Source organism: Gopherus flavomarginatus, chromosome 6 (genome assembly GCF_025201925.1).
Source record: "Gopherus flavomarginatus isolate rGopFla2 chromosome 6, rGopFla2.mat.asm, whole genome shotgun sequence".
Lineage (NCBI taxonomy): Eukaryota > Metazoa > Chordata > Testudines > Testudinidae > Gopherus > Gopherus flavomarginatus.
The window spans coordinates 49,637,168-49,659,215 of NC_066622.1; the positions used below are offsets into that span (position 1 = coordinate 49,637,168).

General features: G+C 49.1%; 1 protein-coding gene across 1 annotated transcript in view; it reads left to right on the forward strand.

Annotated features, from left to right (window-relative positions):
* The window catches only part of GNAI2 (G protein subunit alpha i2), a 197,131-nt gene that overhangs the window by 98,072 nt on the left and 77,011 nt on the right, over positions 1-22,048 (forward strand). Inside the window, exon 2 of the mRNA XM_050958737.1 lies at positions 18,479-18,521. Within this exon, the coding sequence (XP_050814694.1) occupies positions 18,479-18,521 (43 nt within the window). The remainder of the gene's footprint in view (positions 1-18,478; positions 18,522-22,048) is intronic.

The following is a 22,048-nucleotide window of genomic DNA, read 5'->3' on the forward strand; positions in this document are numbered from 1 at the left end:
TTTTTTTCCCCCGTTGGGAGACTGCTCTGGAACCTCACTTCTCTGGTGGTTAGAAACCTTTTAATTTACGGCCTGAATTTGTGAATGGGAAGGGATGTGAATGTAGATTTATACATTGAGAACATATGACACAATACATGTTTGGACTGCGTAGTTCAGTGAACATCAATATTTGTTACCCCTAACCCACCCAGCAATATCGTCAATCTATCCAACTACACACTCAGCCCAGAAGAAAAGTCTATCCTATCTCGGGGACTCTCTTTCTGCCCTGCCACCCCCACCAACGTGATACAGTTCTATGGCTATCTGGAAGCCTACTTTCGCCGTCTCCGACTCAAAGAATACTTCCAGAACAACACTGAACAGTGCACTGATACACAGGTGCCCTCCCACCAACAGCACAAGAAGAACTCCACATGGACTCCTCCTGAGGATCGAAATGACAGTCTGGACCTATACATTGAATGCTTCCTCCCGCATGCACAGGCAGAAATCGTGGAACAACAACATCGCTTGCCTCATAACCTAAGTCGTGCAGAACGCAATGCCATCCACAGCCTCAGAAACCACCCTGACATTATCATCAAAGAGACTGATAAAGGAGGTGCCGTTGTCATCATGAACAGGTCTGACTACCAAAAGGAGGCCGCCAGACAACTCTCCAAATACCAAATTCTACAGGCCACTTCCCTCAGATCCCACTGAGGAATACACTAAGAAACTACAGCATCTACTCAGGGCACTCCCTACACTAACACCAGAAGAAATCAACATACCCCTAGAGCCCCGACCAGGGTTATTCTATCTACTACCCAAGATCCACAAACCCGGAAATCCTGGACGCCCCATCATCTCAGGCATTGGCACTCTCACTGAAGGACTGTCTGGATATATGGACTCTGTACTCAGACCCTATGCCACCAGCACTCCCAGCTATCTCCGTGACACCACTGATTTCCTGAAGAAACTACAATGCATTGGTCACCTCCCAGAAAACACCATCCTAGCCACCATGGATGTAGAGGCTCTCTACACAAACATCCCACACACAGATGGAATACAAGCTGTCAGGAACACTATTCCTGATGATGCCACAGCACAACTGGCTGCTGAGCTCTGTGCCTTTATACTTACACACAACTATTTCAAAATTGATGACAATATATATCTCCAGATCAGTGGCACTGCTATGGGCACCCGCATGGCCCCACAATATGCCAATATCTTTATGGCCGACCTGGAACAACACTTCCTCAGCTCTCGTCCACTCACGCCCCTTCTCTACCTACGCTACATTGATGACATCTTCATCATCTGGACCCATGGGAAGGAGACTCTGGAAAAATTCCACCACGATTTCAACAGCTTCCACCCCACCATCAACCTCAGCCTGGACCAATCTACACGGGAGGTCCACTTTCTTGACACCACGGTGCAAATATGTGATGGTCACATTAACACCACCCTATATTGAAAACCTACCGACCGCTATGCCTACCTTCATGCCTCCAGCTTCCATCCCGGACACATCACACGATCCATTGTCTACAGCCAAGCACTGAGGTACAACCGCATCTGCTCTAACCCCTCAGACAGAGACCAACACCTACAAAATCTCCACCAAGCATTCTCAAAACTACAATACCCACACGAGGAAATAAGGAAACAGATCAACAGAGCCAGACGTGTACCCAGAAGCCTCCTACTGCAAGACAAACCCAAGAAAGAAACCAACAGGACTCCACTGGCCATCACATACAGCCCCCAGCTAAAACCCCTCCAACGCATCATCAAGGATCTACAACCCATCCTGGACAATGATCCCACACTTTCACAGGCCTTGGGTGGCAGGCCAGTCCTTGCCCACAGACAACCTGCCAACCTGAAACATATTCTCACCAGTAACTGCACACCGCACCATAATAACTCTAGGTAAGGAACCAATCCATGCAACAAACCTCGATGTCAACTCTGCCCACATATCTACACCAGCGACACCATCACAGGACCTAACCAGATCAGCCACACCATCACTGGTTCATTCACCTGCACATCCACCAATGTAATATACGCCATCATATGCCAGCAATGCCCCTCTGCTATGTACATCGGCCAAACTGGACAGTCTCTACGGAAAAGGATAAATGGACACAAATCAGACATTAGGAATGGCAATATACAAAAACCTGTAGGAGAACACTTCAACCTCCCTGGCCACACTATAGCAGACCTTAAGGTGGCCATCCAGCAGCAAAAAAAACTTCGGGACCAGACTTCAAAGAGAAACTGCTGAGCTTCAGTTCATCTGCAAATTTGACACCATCAGCTCAGGATTGAACAAAGACTGTGAATGGCTTGCCAACTACAGAACCAGTTTCTCCTCTCTTGGTTTTCACACCTCAACTGCTAGAACAGGGCCTCATCCTCCCTGATTGAACTGACCTCGTTATCTCTAGCTTGCTTGCTGGCATATATATACCTGCCCCTGTAAATTTCCACTACATGCATCTGAGGAAGTGGGTATTCACCCACGAAAGCTCATGCTCCAAAACGTCTGTTAGTCTATAAGGTGTCACAGGATTCTTTGCTGCTTTTACAGATCCAGACTAACACGGCTAACCCTCTGATACTTGACATCAAGATTTGTTGTCTCTTGACATTACTATTGACCTGAGAGCTTAGCTTTGGCTAACATTTTCCATTTGGGTTATTAAATCTGACTTCACCTCAACAGAAGTCAATAACATATTGTACAGTGGCCCGTGAATCTAGGATTGTAAGGCAACTGTTAATGATTTTTCCTGTTCCCATGATTGGTGTGAATGTATTGGTCTAAGAGCATTGCTGCTGGAAGAGGGGAAATTGACAACCCAAGTGCCAATGAACACCCATTGACCCGTGAAGGATGACTGGTGCAAAGTCTGCTGCACGCTGTAGGAACAGTCAGTGTCAGATTGTCAGAGCAACCTTAACCGCAGCTGGCTCTGTAGCACTAACTGTTTCCAGGGAGGGTGAACCAGCCAGCCATCTTGCAATGAAGTTATACAGGCACAAGCAAAGCAGAAAAGTCAGGCGGCTCTTACTGGGGCTGGACCCAGGAGATGCTGACTTGCATTGACATCTCTCCTTTCCAGGTGTCTGAGGCACGGTTGTAAAGTACTCACACTCTGTTTAGCAGCGAGTGCACTTGTTTGACCTGAATGAAGGATTTGTCCTATAGATGAGTTTAGGGGATTTAATGTACAAAAAGAGGGAGTGAAAGCACAATCCCTCATTAACTGGCGAAAGGCTGTCAGTACACGTGTGCGTGGGGAAACGGCAGAGCTCAGGTCACCACCAGTAGCACTGTCAGAAGATCAGAAAGCTTTGTTTACAGGTAGGATTGGAGGCTCCAGGCTAAGGGGCTGAGAGGAAGGGGTACCCTAACTGTGTATCAGGGTCTAGAAGACAGCTCTTGTCTCTAAGGCCCAAGCATGGCCTAGGGAGCCTACAAATCCCTCATGTAATGCAATCTCCATTTTAGCAGTTGCATGCTGGGACCGCTAGTCTCTAAGTGCTTGATCTCGTGTTGCTAATGTGGCCGTTTGACAAAATTTTGTGTTCCTTGGACTCTGATTCCAAATTCCCAGGAACAAGCAAACTAGCATACAAGCCCATTCTGCCTGCTGGTTGGGCTGGAACAATGTCTTTGAGCTTGCTTGGAGTAGCTGTTTGCTTTGCAGAGGATGTGAAAACGTTGGCTCCTCTCTGGTAGGGAAATGTTAAAACCTTATGATCCTCACACTGTACTTTTTAAAGGATTTTGTCTTTAGAACAGCAGCTATAGCAGTGTTAAATACTCCAGTAAAATGTGTTATGCTCTGTTGGGTTCCATGCCTAATTAAGAGGCTTTTTAGTACATTCTGCTTAGCAGAAAACCAATGGTGCCTCATCCCAGAGGGATCGGTTAAAAGCCCATGTGTGGCTGGGCTGACTGAGTTGTGCCTTGCTGGGCAACCTGAGTGTTCTGTGCTGTTGGTACTATCTGTTACCAGCATCCCAGAACATGGTAGCTGCTACCCAATTACCTACTCAGAGCATGTGCACAGACACACAGTGGGGTTTCAGTTCTTATTCCTTCGAAAATAGCAAAGTGCCATCCCTCCATGGGGTGTGATTGCTCTGATCTGTTCACAGCTCCTGGCAAATGGGAATCTGGTCTGAGGTGCTGCATAGCCTGCTGAAGGGCATCCATAAGGTTTGCAGCCCTGCCTCTTTTTAGATTGCTTTTGAAATGGTGGCACTTGGCCATCTGTGTCTCAATATCATGTGAGAATCCATTCTCTCTGTGCTCTCTTGGCCACACCTAACTTCACTGGAGTGGATGGAGCTGCAGAGAATGTAACTAGTATTCGAAGGTTTTCCTTCTTGCCTGCAATTAGATAACTGTGGTTGGCCCAGGCAAGCTGGCTGGGGCTAGTGGGCTTGGGCTAACGGGCTGTTTAATTGTGGTGTATGGATATTCGGGCTCGCAGGGTCCTAGAGCCCAGGCTCAAGCACCAGCCTGAATGTCCACACCTCAGTTAAAGCCAGCTGTGAGGGGGACAGGGCTTGAACACAGCCGCTGTACTGCACTTGGTTTGTCATCTGCTCAGTCTTCCTGACACCTGAAGTCTACTGGGAAAGGGGAGAAAGGAGCCCCCTTTGAGTGCTAATGAATCTTGTATTGTCCGTTAGGCCAGTTCTGCTGCCCTGCCACCAAGCCCAGGGCTCTATTTATCTAATGAATCACAGTCGTGGGAAATATGCAGAAATGGGGGTGGGAGGGCACTAGATGAGTGTGACTGTGTACGCGGGTGGGGAGAAAGGGATGACGTGGGTGATTCTGGACACTGCTGAGTTATAGGTTTTCTGTATCGAGGTTAAAAGTAAGCAAAGGCTAGACCAGAGAAGTGGTTGGGTGACTGTATCCCTGTTGAAGGTGTGTGGTCTGGTCAGAGAAGTAGAAACCCTTTTTACTGGGTTCCAAGCCAGTCTCCTCCCAGGCCCCCAGGGTAGCCATTCTATCTTGCTGTCAGGTCAGAGTGCTGTGAGTCTCTTTAGATGTGTTGAGTGTGTACCCCGGAGTCGTGGGGAAAGTGGACCATTGGTAGCTACAAGCACTGAAGAGCTCTGTGGAGTCTCAGAAGAGATGCCTCCAGCAGCCCAACACTCCCTCGATTTGCGCTAGGCCACAGGTGGAGTACAGACTAATAGAGGTGGCACTTTTGTCTTTGGAATCGCTGCTTCCTGCAGGGCCCCCCACCAATGTAATGGCCAGGCCTGACCAAGCTCAGTCTGAGATCACAGGCTGTGGAGGGGACAGCTGCTCCTCAACCACAGAGCTTCTGCAGAGGCATGGGGTCTAAGGAAGCTCCTTACGCCCATACACACCCTCCGAGGTGCAAGAAGGAGCAGGGATTTCTGCTCCATATGTGGGATCCTTACTCCCATACTGCCATATGCCTGAGCATCCTACTGCAATTCCCTGCCACTGCAGAGGCCTCAGCCATGGGTTCACTTTGGTTCTCTGCCTGTGGTGCCCAATAGTTGTCTCCTGATGGCTGTAATGCTTGAGTCCAGTGATCTAGATTAGACTAAATACAGGAGTATCTAGGTAGGGGTAGTGGCCTGTGAAGTGCAGGAGGTCAGACTAGATGGTTTGACCTTAAACTCTGCATCTCTTTGCTGCAGTACACCGGTCCCCATTGAGGACACAGGTGGTCCATGCTGTGTGCGACCGCAGCAGGATAGTTGCTAGGAGTTGGTCTGCCATCACCTCGGCAGATGTTTGCATGTCAGGGAGGCAAAGTTTAATCCATGCATTGTTTAGGAACCAGCTCTGCTGTTGGTTTGCTAATTACAATACTGACATAATTATACATCCAGTTTTATACATAACAAATACAGCACAGCTTGGGCGAGAGCAGCCCGGTAATTGAATCACCCTCAGTACAAGATCTGCCATTTGGTAACAAACATCCGTGTAAGCACAGCCCATCTATTGAGAGGCTTCAGCCCTTTCTGCACTAATTTATTGGCGCTGTAAGTATTTCTCCCTTGCTACTGGATTCATTGTGGTGTCCCAGGTAGCTAAGTTAAAAGGCAGAGGCTCTTGGCATAAAAACAGAGCATTGTCGTTAACAAGATGACACCAGCCAAGATGAACCGTTGGCCTTATAGAAACCTTCAATAAATTAAATGCAGAAAGCCCAGTGTTTCAAAGGCCTGGCTGGAGTCCTGGCATGGCTGGGTAGTCCATTGGCATTGAGTGATAAGCTTTCTTGTCTTCACCAGAGGCAGTACCCACAATCCTGTGCAGGGGGGTTGAAATCCAGTTCTTCCTGGTATTTTGAAATAAGCAGGCAGAGAGAGTCCTCACACCTTAATGTCAAAGAGGTTCCTGCACTGGAGTTTGACCTTCCATCTGTTTTCCATGATGCACTCTGGTGACTCCCACTGATCCCAGGCATTTCTGAGAAGGGGAGGGCTTAGATCTGAGCTGAATTCCCACACCCCCTGGCTTTCCTTTCTTTGAGCCCAGGGTATGAGGACAGCTCTCTGCATCCCAATTCCCCTGTCTGCCAGCGCAGCCTCTGTGCGGAGACCAGGTTGCAGTTCCGTCAGTCAGGTTCGGATGACCCCGGGGCTGGGCATATTTCCATGTGTGAAATGCTGTGAGGCCAAGCAGCCGCAGCCATGTGTGAGATGTAACAGTTAATTACATCTTAGTTTTATGAAGTCAGATCCTTTTATTTCATTGATCTCCCAGTGAAGGCACTGCAGACACAGTAGGCTTTTATTTATAGCTGCTGCTCCTTGGAACAGGCCTTTCCTCCTCTCCTCCTGCAGTCTGAGGTGGCTGGCTAGGCACCTCTTTCCCATGCCTGCAGCATTTTATGCCAATGGCTCTTGAGCTTTTGGCTTTGTCCATTCTGGTTTGTAACCAGTTATGGCCCGGTCGGCTGTAAACATGATTTGTGTCTGCGCATCATGGGCTAAAATGAAGCTGTAGCAGCAAAGTGTGTGGTCCCTGCCAGAGGCCTAGCTCGGCACATGAATCGTGGAACTGGATTAGCACACTGGGTTTATTTGCAGTTTGGATGCGATTTCCTCCTGGGCTCTGTGTAACGAGTTAGGGCAGTCCACCTCATTCCCAGCTGTCTGGGTGGTAGGACATCTCAGAATTCATTTCCCCATGTTCTGCTGGGGTCCAAGGCACCAAGTGATTGCTGCCTGGATTTTCCTGGAATGCAGTTCAGATGCACAAAGCCAGCTGTGGTGGCTATGATGTGAATGCTCACCAAATTGGGTTCTTTATACCTGGCTAAGGTGACCAGGCATCTCACCAGATGGAGTATCACAGTTAAAGGCTGTAGAGCAGGCAGGGGAGTCTTACACTAGAGTTTGTGGGCAGGACCTCACCTAGCATCTGTTATTCACGTGGATTTCAAAGTGCGTTAGCCACTTCTCTCAACTGTGGACTACAGACTGCTAAGCAATAGCGCCATTTACATGATAAAGACTCCAGACTCAGTCTGGAAAAGGCCCTTTTTGTCTAGCACTTCTCCTGCCTTATCCTGGCCAGCGGGGGGATTTTTTTTTTTTTTTTTTTTTAACTGGACAAGTCATTTTAGAGCCTGATGGATTTTTCTGTTTTGGAAACTACTTTTTTCTGGTAACTCGCCCACAAACAGCTTGTTTGTTTTGCTCACTAATCCTAGGGGCCTGTTTGTGCATAGGGACTGTTTCTCCCCTCTTGAAGTATCCAGCTCTTAAATTTATTAGGATTTTGAAAAGAGAGGCCAGTTTGTCTCGGGTAATCAACGCCAGTCTCATCTCAGTCACAACAGTGTGAACTGGGAGTCACCCCTTTGAAGCCAATGAAATTACTCTGGACATACACCCGTGTAACTGAGCTGATATGCCTTCTCTTGGAAATCTTGGGTAAATCAATGGGATAAATTTCCTTTGCCTAGACTGGCTTTCAGTTGTCACAGGCTTCTGGAAAACCAGATTTGTTTTTTTTGACTCTCATTCGACTGCTAAAAATAGGCTTTTAAAATAGCTTGATAGTTGTGCTCGTTGTCTGGGCCCCGTAGGTGCTAGAGCAGGGGTCGGCAACCTTTCAGAAGTGCTGTGCCGAGTCTTCATTTATTCACCCTGCTTTAAGGTTCCGCGTGCCAGTAATACATTTTAACATTTTTTGAAGGTCTCTTTCTATAAGTCTATAATATATAACTAAACTATTGTTGTATGTAAAGTAAATAAGGTTTTAAAAATGTTTAAGAAGCTTCATTTAAAATTAAATTAAAATGCAGAGCCCCCCCGGATTGGTGGCCGGGACCCAGGCAGTGTGAGTGCCACTGAAAATCAGCTCATGTGCCGCCTTTGGCACCCGTGCCATAGATTGCCTACCCCTGTGCTAGAGGCAAGGCTGGTGTTTTTGACAAAGATCAGAATTCAGTTTTGATTTTGGCTTCTTCGGTTGCTGCTTTCTCCTGGGACTAAAATTATGTGCTTGCTGAATTTGAGGATTGTTCTAGTTTTCTGTAGGAAAACTGGAGAAAGAGAAAGACATACACACAGATTTGGGGGTGGAATGAGGTGGGGTTGCCTGCCTGTGCAGGAAATAATGTGGGTTCTCTTGAAATCCCTGCTTCTTCTTGGACCTTGGGAGGTGTGTATTTAGAGCAGCTATGGTAGTTTAAAAACATTTACAGTATCCTTCAAAATAATGGGCTTCCACCACAACTGAAAATGCGCCTGCGTCTAGGGTAGAGTGCAGCTGGCCTTCAACATGCTTCAGCACTAGAGAACAGTTCAGTTCAGCCTGATGGGTAATATTTAAGGCAAGCTTTTCCATCACTTTGCCCAGCTCTTTGGTGCCTTAAAACAGTTAATAAAATTTCCAAACATCTAGCCAAAAGAGAGGGGGAAAAATGCAGCCCAAGGAAGCAGTGAGATCCCTCCACCTTGAAACCAGTATGTCTGTAGATATGGAATCTGTTTCCTTCGAGCCTTGGGTGTGAATGTTCTTGGGTCACATTGACTCTGGGCTTGTCTGGCTTGCATTAAAAGGCTGCTCTGCTTTTCTCATAAGAAACCTTCTGGATGGAAACCTCCTCCAGCAGAGCAGGTGTCTTGTGGTTCCATGCCTACTGGGGAAACAGATGGCAGGTTTGCTGTTCAGTTGTATTAACAACTGGGCCTTTATGTTCTTTCCTTCTGATCTTTTCCTGCTTAGCCCCCCTGAATGAGCGAGCGTCTCCTAGCATCTCGGTGTGGCTATGTCAGCTAGCCCTGGCCAGATGGGCTCTGATCCTGCCACCTGCATGGAGTCCTGCCACCTGTGGTCAGCCAAAGTCAAATTGCCATTTCAGGAATGTTGTCACTTGAAAACTCCCCTGGCTTATGTATCCTCCGCCATGTCCATTCTTCGTTCTCCACGGTTGTCTAGGGGAACGCCTGCACAGAGCTGGGGCTTGTGTTCAACTTGCCAGGTTAAACGTAGGGCAGAACTGGAATGTTCTTGAGGAGTAGCAGCTAGGACGTCACCCGCTGGTGGTTATAAAGCCGTGCTCTACCTCACTGTGCACACAGTGATGCCATTGCTAGACCCTACACATGGAAGCCAAAGGTTAGAGGTTCCAAAACCTAGAGCTAGCGTCTTCCCCCGATTGAATTTGAGGCTGTTCAGGAAGTGATTTTTAGGATAAAACACCAAGAGACTCCTGGTGCAGATGCTCCATTCTGGTGTACGGTTGGATACTTTGAGACTTGCTTTTATTATTTCTGTCCTTGCAGGCTGCTTTTCATAGCAAAATGCATACTGAGCTCTGTCCCCAGTAGTCTTCACCTTGTTAGTGGTGTCTGCTCTAAAACCAGCACGCAATGTGTCCATGCAGCTAGCTTTGGTAAATCATTGTGAATATTTACCAGCCTAGGCATAATCTACCTGCCTACCCTGATGGCAAAACAGAAGTGTTATTTACCCCTTCACATAACACAAGAACCAGGAGTTGCCCACTGAAATTAATAGGTAGCAAGTTTAAAACAAACAAAAGGAAGAACTTCTTCATGCAACACACAGCCAACCTATGGGACTCATTGCCAGGGATTTTATGAAGGCCAAAAGTATAACTGTGTTTAAACAAAAAAACAAAACTACTAGATAAGTTCCTGGAGGATAGGTCCATCAATGACTGTTAGTCAAGATGGTCAGGGACCCAGCCCCATGCACTGGGTGTCCCTAAAACTTCAACAGCCAGAGGCTGGGACTGGACAATGGGGTGGATCACTCAAAATTGTCATATTCTGTACATTCCATGTGAAGCACCTGGCACTGGCCACTGTCAGAGACAGAACATTGAGCTAGATGGACCATTGGTCTGACCCAGTGTGGCCGTTCTTATGTTTGCTTACCTGTGAGCACAACTTTTTTCAGCCTGATGCTACAGCTGCAGTTTTGTCTAGTGCTGCCTGGAGGGGTAATGAGCTGTGGTAGGTAGAATAAGGTTAATTGCTGCCTGGAGGGGTAATGAGCTGTGGTAGACAGAATCAGGTTAATTGTAATAATATACAATATAATATACAGCACTTATTTTGTTCAGGTTATTTGGAGAGTGGAGATGGGTGGGATTCTTCCCTGCTGTGCCTCAGTTTCCCTATCAATATGGGAAGTGACTTGCCCAAAATCCCAGTGTGTCCCTTGCTGAACTGAGCATAGAACACAGGTCTCATGACTTACAGACTCATAGATTCTAGGGTCAGAAGGGACCAATGTGATCATCTAGTCCGACCCCTTGCACAAAGCAGGCCACAGAACCCTACCCATCCACTTCTATAACAAACCCCTAACCTATGTCTGAGTTATTGAAGTCTTCAAATTGTGGTTTGAAGACCTCAAGACCTCAAGCTGCAGAGAATCCACCAGCAAGTGACCCATGCCCCACGCTGCAGAGGAAGGCAAAAATCCTCCAGGTTCCAACCACTAGACTTGTTGCCTAGTATCTAATCTTGGTAGAGGGTTGTCTTGTGACTAGTGGGAGGCAGTGTGGTCTAGTAGATAGAGCACTGGATTAGGACTCAGTTTCTGCCACTGGCCTGCTGCATGACATTGGGCAAGTCACTGCGCCTCTCCGTGCCTCAGTTTCCCCGTCTGTAAATTGGGGATAATGATACTGACCTCTCTTGTAAAGTGCTTTGAGATCTACTGATGAGACATGCTAGAGAAGATATTATAGTCCTTGTAGTACAGATTGAAAAATGGCTGCTTGGGCCACAAACTGAGCGATCTGCTCTTTATGGGGTTAAGTTCCTTAAGTTCCTAAGTCTCTGTCAGGCCTTCCAGACAGGGCACAGTGCTTTATGATGCTAGGGAGCAGTCTTCAGGAGGAGGCCAGGTGATTTAGCTCCCCTCCAGCTGAGCGTCTGCTTCCTCCTTGCTGCTTTGAGATACCAGTGGTTAGTTCGCTCCCAGCACTAGGATCCTAGGCGACAAGGCCTGACCTTGGTTAAAAGGCAGAGGGTTAGCATGAAGAACCTGCTGAGGAGTGGCAAGCGCTTACACAATGGTGTGCATGCTAACCCCCAGCAGTGCCTGGGGAAGTCTGACACCCTGGGCTGGACCCCAGTCTGGCCTGCTCAGCATGAACCTGATTGTGTCCTGGGGCGGAACTGTCTCCGAGCTGCATGTTCCTGAAACACATGACTCCTTGCACCACGGAGCAGGAGAATAAGGTGATCGGATTTGGTTTTATTTCTCTACTAGGGTAGTAAAGTAGGAGTGGAGACAGGAAACACTTCCCAAGTTCCACTCGCTGAGCTTAGCGGCTCCTTTGAAGAGCCGAGACGCCAGTCAGGCCTTTCAAGGAAAATCCAAGTTCCAAGTGGGAGTGCGCCTCCATTTTAGAGGCCAACCTCCTTATTAGCTGGCTGCTTTCCATGCTGTGTTCCCTAAGCCCAGACACTGTGACAGCATAATACCTAGAAGAGCATCCACAGACCCTTGTCTTTCAGCAGATGTCCCCACTAGGTACCTAGCTGTGATTAGAGACAATTGCTGTCTGTGAAAGGGATGGTGCAGCTGTAGCTCAGCAGTGGCACCAGCAAGCCAGCTGGCTTGCTCTACCGAGTCAATGTGGTGGCCTGGAGAGTGTCTGCACTGTCTCATCAGCTTATTAAAATATCTTCTGACAGGCGCCAGCCATGCCTCGTAGAGGTTCATCCCAGGGAGAGCTTGAAGGCTCTGGATGTTTTCCTGTTTGTGCACGGTGGCTCTCCCTTTAACTTACTTTTGCAAAGCTGTTGGCTGCTGAGAGCACTCTCTCCCTCTGCCTTTGGCTGGCAGGGACTGGAAGAGGGAACCCTGGAACTCTCTAATCCAGGGCCCTTGCATTGCTGTATTTAGGATATTGATTTCTTTGACTTCCACCTCTTAGCCTGTACTCTGAGGCAGGCAGTGGCTAGAGTCAGGGCATCTTGGTTATTTGCTGGGAAAAGGCCTTCTCTTAGGTAGCTGGTACAGTATGTGTAAAAGCAGCAAAGAGTCCTGTGGCACTTTATAGACTAACAGACGTATTGGAGCATGAGCTTTCGTGGGTGAATACCCACTTCGTCGGATGCATGTAGTGGAAATTTCCAGGGCCAGGTATATATATGCAAGCAAGAAGCAGACTAGAGCTAACCAGGTTAGTTCAATCAGAGAAACTGCTGAGCTCCAGTTCATCTGCAAATTTGACACCATCGGCTCAGGATTAAACAAAGACTGTGAATGGCTAGCCAACTATAAAAGCAGTTTCTCCTCCCTTGATTTTCACACCTCAGCTGCTAGAAGAGGGCCTCAGCCTCCCTGATTGAACTAACCTCGTTATTTCTAGCCTGCTTCTTGCTCGCATAGATATATCTGCCCCTGGAAATTTCCACTACATGCATCCGACAAAGTGGGTATTCACCCACGAAAGCTCATGCTCCAATACGTCTGTTAGTCTATAAGGTGCCACAGGACTCTTTGCTGCTTTGTCAGGTTGGTGGCTAGACATATTAGGGACCTTCCAGAGTCCATCTTGGTGCTGAAGCTATTGCTCCCGAGCTCACGTCCCCATAGCCATCTGGCTGTTGGGGTTACCAGAGATCTCTGAGGGGGAGAGGGATCCTCTGTATGAACACCTGTACTTGTGCTGGGCACATGTTGGCAGGAGGGGCTTGTGCCAGTCTTTAAAAGAGAACATTGGACATCCAAAGATAAAGAGTTTGCCCTCTGGGCAATACATGTCCCATTGGGATGCAGCAGACTGCAATTGTGTGTGTGGTGAGAGCTGCCTGGGGCTTCGGAAACTTAAATAGGCACAAATTCCATACCTCTTCTGCACTGTATAACAAACCTGCCCCTGCTTCCCCAAGGGAGCATGAAGAGCCAATTGCTGCCTGCTAATTACCATCCTTAGTTATGGATTAGAATGGGGTGGTGACCATCTCCATGCATGTAGTGTATTAGTCTGATGCAACGCTCTGCACACAGCCATGGCTCTGGGTATTTCTCTTGTCCCTTTAGGGGCTGGGGAGGGGGAACAACAATGGCAGTGCTGTTGGAGGGGGCACAGCTCAGTATTGATGTTGTCCTTGCACTCTACAGTGCACATACAGTAAACCGTTACTGCCTCCAAAGAGTCTGGGGGGTGAGGAAGACTTGATAAATTCCCTTGTGATGAGCATCTGGGAAATGGTGAGTTTAAGAGGGGTTTGAATAAACTCTCCCTAATCCATATACAGTAGCAACTTGCTACCATCTTGAAATCTGCCCCCAGCCCCAGATGGTCATCTCGGAGATGCTTGTCCTCTGAGATGCTACTCGAGTGACGGGACTGCTAAGCCTTTGCTACGGTTGTGAAGTGTGCTCCAGGATGGTCTAGACAGTATTTGGTCCTGCCATGAGGGCAGGGGACTGGACTCGATGACCTCTCGAGGTCCCTTCCAGTCCTAGAGTCTATGAGTCTATGAGGATGCTTTTGAAAACAAAGCCCCTAAATAAAACTCTGCTCCTTTTGATCAAATGAAGGAGCCGAGTCCGTTTTGTGATGCATCATTTTGTGTATGTTCCTTTTTTCATTCATAGACACAACCACTCGCAAGGGGTCGGTGAGACAGAACAGTAATCAGAGAGAACTTCAGGGTTTGGGTATAAAATCAAACAAATCAGCTGGGTGGGATGTTAAATTGAGGACAGTTTCAAATGGAAGTAGGTTGATAAAACAGTACATGGCAGGGGGTTGTTGCTGTAAAGGGAGGGAGATCCTGTTGGTTGGGATAATATGATCTGAACCAGTTAGTTATGCCACATGAGAACCAAAGTACTTTAACCTCCAGTGTCACAGATCAAAGCCCTGAACCTGATCTCTGCAGTTAGTCGGCTGATCAGTGGGAGTCTGCATGTTCAGCTCACTGCAGGATTGGGGCCTGAGCTCATTCTTTTGGAGGATGTTTACTGCATGTGTGAACAAGCTTCCTTGTCTCTTACCACCTGGATGGGTCCTTTTTCTAGGCCTGCCAAACTTCCTCTTTCAAAGAGAAGCCTCTGATTGCATTTGTGTTTGTGTACCTGGCTGCAGTGTTGTCCCTGCTGGTGGGAGCGCTAACTCACTGACTGTAACCAAGCCATCCCAAATCAGTGCAGTCCCAGGGGGTTCCCTGCATTCCAGGACACCCTGGGGCATACAAGCTCTGAGTGCTCCGTGTCTTCTGTATTTTCGTGACCTTTAAAGTGGCTGAGCAGATGAGTTTTTGGTGCTCCCCAGAAGGCTGTGCTTGAGTTGAGACTTCATGTGCCAAATTTCAGCCCTAGGCACATTTTCACAGCTGAGCGTTAAGGTGTTCTCCCCCGCCCCCCAATTCCCCACAGACGCTGTTGACAGCATAGCTGAGCTATGCCCTGAGCCGGGCAGGTGCTGCTTACAGTGAGCTATCTGTGCACAACCCAGTTGTGATCCATTTGGCCCTGGGGCGACAGGGTTTGCTGCTGGTTGTAAATCACTGAGCAAGCCCTGTGACTCTCTCCTTCAGACCAAAGCTGAGCTGGGCTGCTGGGACTTGGGTATCTCTCAGCGTCACTGACTGGAAAGCTTGGTTCATGCTCAAATCCCATTTCCAGATCTCCAGGGCGATACCCTAAAGCCAGAGACAAGCTAGACCCATGCTGATCTGAGAGCTCCTTTAGCCAACGGCCTGGCAGATGCCCCAGTCTCATTCTGAACCAGTCAGTCCTGCCAAGGCCAGCTGAATGGTTTCTAGGTGTGAAGTAGGGGACTGGAGGGACCTGGAGAGGCTTCGGAGCAGCTGTGCCATTTGGAGACACTAGCTTCTGGGGGCAGACCTCATTAGCTGAAGGGCTAATGTCTTGCGCTGTATATGGCAGCAGATGTTTTGTCTGCTGATAGGTGCCATGACTGCATGTAACCCTCTAAAGTGCATCTCCTTGTTATGAATTCTGCCTGATTAGCTTCTCTGTCTTAGGGCCTCCCTCAGCTAGGCGGGATCTGGAGGCAGCAATCTGAGTGGACCATGCTGTGAGGGAGCAGCTAAGGTCAGGGGCCGTGCAGCAGACCTGTCTGCTGGACTGACCTTTCCATACCCTCCATCCCAACTGCTGCTGTCAGTGAACCCCAGCAGGTGGGAGGAGAGCATCAGCAGTCACGACTTTCTGGTTTTCCCCATTGGGTGAAAAGCAGCTGCTGTTTATAATGCCCCCTCCTCTATGCCAGGAGGTGCTGATCTGCCGTTGGTCAGCCACGCCCTGCTGGAACGGGGAGGGGGACCCACAGAAGCAGCAGCTCTTCCTCACCTCCAGCCTGGTGGGTAGTGGTCTCCTCTCCTCCCTCCAATCCAGGGAGGGTTTTCACTGTTGAGAGCTGGGGTGGAAAGACCAGCTCTGGCCTATAGAGCTGCCCAATGGCCATGGCTGGGTGGACAAAGGAGCCGAGGCCTTGGAGCCCTGGCTCTGAAATCCTGGGCTAGTGGGCCCGCTGGAGGGCAGGACGAGGTGAGCAATCACTGCCCAATCTCAGTGACAGACAGCAGTTGGGTTTGTCACACTCACTGTGCCGTGGCTGCTGCTCAGGCCCCGTCCCGGCCAGCACAGTCACAGTCTGGGTGCTGGATGGGGTGCTTGCCATTGGGGGATACTGGTGTTGAACCAATATCTTGCGGATGCTGGAGGGCAGTGTGTAGAAACCTCCATGGGGTGACAGGGAATGTGACTCCCTGCTGGGAGTGATGACTGCTCTGCTCTGAGCAAAGGCAGCACGCTCCACCTCAGCCCCAAGAGCTTGGAGATGACAGGATCTGAGGTGGCAGCAAGTGGAAAGGAGAGTGGGGATGCTGGCATGGCGCTGGCACCCTGGCCAGCAGGAGGCCTTAAATCATAGGCGAGAATGACTCTGAATTCATTATGGGGCACTTATGTCCTAAGTTTTGTAATGTTTCCTTTCCTATCCCTGTTACATAGTGCTGCAGCTCACGCCTGCCACTGCAGCTCTGCTTCCTTTTCTCAGTTGGCTGGCCCCCAGGCAGCATGCCAAGCTGGCACCAGATCTCCCCAGGCTGCTGAAAGCCGTGCAACCTAGCCTTCCCTTCCAGAGAGAGAAAAGGGAGTCTGTGCGGCTTTCCTCTCGGGTGAACAGGTGCTAGACAATGCAGATGTACCAGTGTTTGCAGGCAGGAGGAGAGCCAGCTATAGGAACAAATCTGAGAGCAATGGGTAAGGAAACTGAGCACTGTGACACTCATCAGATCTAGCCGTGTCCTAGGGGCTAGATCCAGGCACTGCCCTCTGTTCTGAGTTGTAGCAGGAGGCCTGCATCATCCTAGCATGGCTTCTCTAGCCAGTACTTGTTGTCATGCTGGTTAGAACATGATTGTAAGGGAGAATGTCCCTGTCTGCATTGATCAGGTCTATTCCTGTACTTGCAGGCCCTCATCATGCTACAGTATCTGAGCACTTCAGAAATGTTAGTGAGTTCCACCTCATAGCCCCCTCCTTCTCTCCATGAGATAGGGCAGCAGGATCACCATTTGACAGATGAGAAATTGAGGCTCAGAGTGTGACTTGCCTATGGTCACTGGAAGCCTTTGGCAGAGCAGGGAATTGGACCCACTGGCTAGCAATTGCTGTGCTTAAAGAGTGGGGCATGCAATGAGTATATATACTGTCTGGTTAGGATAGTATACTGTGATACCTGCTTCCCCTGCCAGCTTCCAGGAGGAAGAGGAGGTTTCCTGTGGCTGGGGGAAGAGAGAGCCCACTCACTCGACTCTACCTCCCCCGTGATCATGGTAATCCCTGAAAGAGTAACTGCTTCCAGCTGGCCTCTGCTGTCCAAGGGTTGGTGATGTCTGGAGCCACATGTGTGGGAAGGGGAGAGGCATGATCGGCTTCCTGGAATGCTCCTGCCCGCCATGGTTCAGAGTTGGCATCATGCTGGGGATGCTCCACTTAGTCTCGCTGTTTATCACTATCCTGGTCCTCGTTAAGTGTCAGGCAGGACACCAGTTCTTGCAGCCTGCCTGGGAAAGACTTCTTGGATGTCCCTATGAGGTGCAGGGGCCTTTCAAGCGGCGGAAGGGGGCTGTTTTCCAAAGGCATACAGTTTTTCTAGGAGCTCAGCCTCCTGAAAGAATGCTGTCTCCTCTCACAAGGTGGAAGGATCCTCCCACCCCTTGTAACTTAGTCCTTGGGAGGGTCAGCATACGTCAGCCTGTGGTGCATGAGAGAGCTGGATGTGCTGTGGCTATTTCTCTGCCGTTGGACACACTGTGGCCTCTGCGAATCAGGCCCTGCTAAGGTGTCTCCAGCTGGACAGCCAATGTCTCCAGTCATTTGACAGTGCAGGGCTAGGTGCTCATTGCTTTGAGTTTACATCGCTCCAGGGTGGAGGTGAGAGCCCCGTGTTCCCAGCTTCCCCATCAGACTGGCCCAGAGGCCTCGTACTGCTCAGGATTCATATCCTCTATTCATATCCACGTGTGTGCTGGTGCAGTCCAGCCAGCAGGTTCTACCAGTGTGCAAGGCTTCCAAAGCCACCTGGATGGGATCAGCAGGGCGTGTGAAGGGCTGGGGCATGCTGCACAGTGAGATTGAGCCCACTAAAGTCTGTAGTGCCAAAAGGCACCTTCCCTTTATCCCAGGGCTCCCTGGAGAGCAGGGTCTACTACAGTACATCCCTTAGCAAGCTGAGTCTGTCTTTGGGCTGCTCTGAGCTAAAGTGTTCGTAAGCCCAGAGGGCCAGACTCTCTCTGAGGCTCTGCTGCTGGGAGGCCTGTCTGGATGCTAATGCGGCAGCAGGTGGATTACACCCTCCGTTGTCGGTAACCCCAATCACACCACAGCATCCCGCTGCCTCGCAGCAATGTCCAATCAACTACTGCAGCTCATGGCTTTTCTCTCTCTCTCCTTTCTCTGCAGGTGCAGGAGAGTCTGGGAAGAGCACAATCGTGAAGCAGATGAAGTAAGCAATGCCTCCCCTCCTTTGCTTTTGTTTCTGAATTTCAGCAATTACCGCCCTATTTCATCCCACTGCAGAGGGTGGAGTGTGTGTTCCGCGGCCTGGGGTGGGTGGGGGGTGGTGCCACGTGGGTCCCGTGTTCTGCAGCCAGGGGATGGGGGAATTGGGGGGTACCGTGTTCTGTGGCCGGGAGGGTGCTGCGTTCTGCAGCCAGGGGCTGGGGGGTGCCGCACATTGTATGAACTCTTGGGGGCGGGGGGGAGTGTGATCCAAAGCCGAAGCCTGTGATTTCAACAAAAGTAATGCATCTATAAAGCATGGATAAGTTTCCATTAGCAAGACCTAGAAAAAGCGCTTCCAGGGGATAGTTATGACAGGCTTGTCCGCACTGCGGTTGGGTAATGTGATTTCCATGTTCTTAGGGTTCTTGTTTTAAAAATACCCTTTGTGTTTGAGTTTTTCATCTGAACAGGCAGGGCAGCCTGTGCTGTGGGGCCAGTGATCAGTTGGCATGGCACCATCGACCACATCCAGACCCTAGAAAGCCCGTTGTGTCATAGCCGAGCTGGCTGCCTGCCAAAGACTGCTGACCCTGTTAGCTCTGTTGGGGAACTCAGTGTGGTCGCTGGTGTCTGCACACTGTCTGCTAGCCTCCCACTAAGCACACTGTTCCCTGTTCAGTTCGCAGGGTGGTTTGTTCAGCATTTCCCAAAGCCAATGCCAAACCGGCTGGAGGTTGGGCTGGAACTTCCCCAGTGCATTGGCCCTGCTGGTTAGAGGGCTGTTCACGCTTTCCTCTAGCTAGCACCAGTTGCTTCCCCGCTGGAGGCAGGAGACTGGACTAGCTGACCCACTGGTCTGATCCAGACGGGCAGTTTGTGTGTTCCTAAATTTCATCCATTTGCTCGCAGCAAAACTGTCGAAGACACATGCATTTCCCACGCTGCCATGAATTTGCTCGAATGCTGTGATAACCTGTGTGTCCCTAGTCCATTACCTTAGAGGTATGGGGCTATGTTATGGCTGTTGCTCCCTGTGAATGCTCGAGAGACCTTTCCTGTTCAGTTTTACGATGAGTCCTCCTTAGCGTATCTCGGGACAGAGCAGAGAGTAGCTTTCACTCCATGTGGTAGGACAACACCTGGGAAAGCTGCTCTGTGCAGCTGAGTTCTTCCCCCATCCTATGCTCACGCTTGGGGGATTGCCATGGGCTCACTGTATTCCTGGGTCTGGGCCTCAGTCTAGCTTTGGTTGGGGTTAGCAGTATCTGAGGAGAAGGAACTCTCTGTTTATATGCTTGCTATTTTTGTCTGTCTTTTTAATAACACTGTTCAGTTTCAGCAATCCATCCATGCAAAGCTAGCAGCACCTCTGCACAGCCTTACAGGACAGCATTCAGACTCCACATGCTTTATGGATTTTGCAAAAGGATTAGGGAGGCAGAGCAGAGTAGAGGATTTAAAAAACAAACCCTTTTGATTAAAGCCTCCTTTTGTACCAGGCCCTCTAATTTTGGGCGCAGTGCTCTCTCCGGCTGGCATGATGCACCTAGAACTTGCTTAATTTGAGCAAAACTTTACTCTTCTGGCAGCTTGGGGCAAATTCCCATTTGAATATTTCAGTGATTTGCAACTAAACATGGAAAAGGACATCAAAAATGCATATGACAATGATTACATAAATAGAAAAGAGCAATGCTGAAAGATATCGCACAAAAATGGTTTGTGTTGGGAGAGGCAGCCCAGAGACCCCTACACAGCATCACAAACTAAAACCTCCTGATAGGAAACCACCCTGGTAAAAATCTGTTGCATAAGAATTGACAGACCCATTCCAGTGAGAAGGGAAAACGGTGATTGGCTGAACAGGACCCTATCAAAATAAAGAGAGGTATTCTCTAAAAGCAGAGGGAGCTGATTGTCAGAGTGTGACTTACAAACTCTGGGGTTTACACCATGCAGAGAGTTTTTATAATCATTCTGTTCAGCTATCTCCTTAAAATCTGAGCATCCAGACCAAGAGCATGGCCCAGCTAAAGAACAGCCGAATCCCCAGTGAGCACAACTCAAGTGAGCATTCCATAGGAGAATTAGACAGAGAGGGTAGATTTCCTGCTTGGTCTGAAGAGAAGGAACTCTCTTGCAAAGATGGAGAGGAAGATTGGTCTTGTGGTTAAGGTATTTGACTGGGTCTCAGAAGATCTCGGGTCAATTTCCAGTGCTACCACAGACTTCCTGAGTGGGCAAATAAGTGAGTCTCTGTGCCTCAATTCTCCACTGGTAAAATAATCTTTCTCTTTTGCTTTGCGTAGTCCTTGCCCCAAAGAGCGGACGGTCCCATGCTATGTGACAGCTCGCAGAGTGGGGCCCTGATTTTGGTTGGTGCTTCTAATGTTACTGCAATACAAAAAGCTGTTACTCAGAATAATACTCAAATGTATTTAAAACCAGATCCTTTAGTTATGTCATCTGTGTCTGAGCCTCTTGCTGAAGTGTGTTTGTGATCCCCTGTGGTGTGGGAGCCCAATGCAACAGATTGTTCTGCTAGATTAAGGTGGAGTGGAGACTAGAGTACAAGAAGAGATGTTTTAATGAGTCAATAAAATGCTTAAGTTTTAAAGGGCTACAGAATCTGGCTATTTTGGGCATCTCTACGCTGTCAATCAGCACAGCACACTGGAGCTGAACAGGTTGGCTGTGTTTGCTCAATTTATCCTGGCACATCCAGGCTTGAAAAATTAGTGATAGGTAACAAACTTGTGCCTGCTGGCTGGCTGGTGGATAATTGAGAGCTCTGCTGCAGGTGGAATTGATGAGATTCTGGTCAGTTTCATTGTTGCTATGCTGGCTAGTTATTTGAGCTGCAGGGAACCCAAGCAGAGTCTAGTGGATTTCAGTATTGCTGTTGGGGACAGCAGCAGAGGCACAGCCTTGATCACAAACCAACTGCTGTGGGATGTCACGGGGGTCCCCGCACAACCAAGGGGTTGTGATCACCCTCCCTTTTTTTATGGTGACTAATTCTTTCTTGTTGTAACATGGGCTGGTGGTAGGGAAATGGTTCAGAACCACTGCTCTGGGTGGTGGTTGGGAGAGAAGAGTCTCTTCTTCAGTTCTGCAAAAAAACCATCCCCCATCTTCTCTCAGCAGCAGCAGCAGCTGACTAAACTTGACCAGAACCATGGTCAGTTTCATGGCTGCTGAGCTCACTCCAGGCAGTGATTCTGGAACTGATCAGCTACTGTAGAAAGCTGTGAGAGGCTGAGGTCTGGGGATGACCAGTAGCAGGCGGGCAAGAACTGAGGACCCAAAATCCAGTGTGGGAGGTTCCCCCTTTTTTGCTATAGTTGAGGTGAGATGTCTGTGGAGATCCCTCTCCTGGGAGGTGGGAGTGTAGAGATGGGGGCAGGGGGGCCCTCTTGGAGTCAGGATGGGATGATGGGAGAGCTCTGGCTGGGGTGTTGCTTGGGGAGGGATGTTGGTGACAACCCAACCCTAGTAGGTTAATCTGAAAGCTGGGTCCAGGGACAG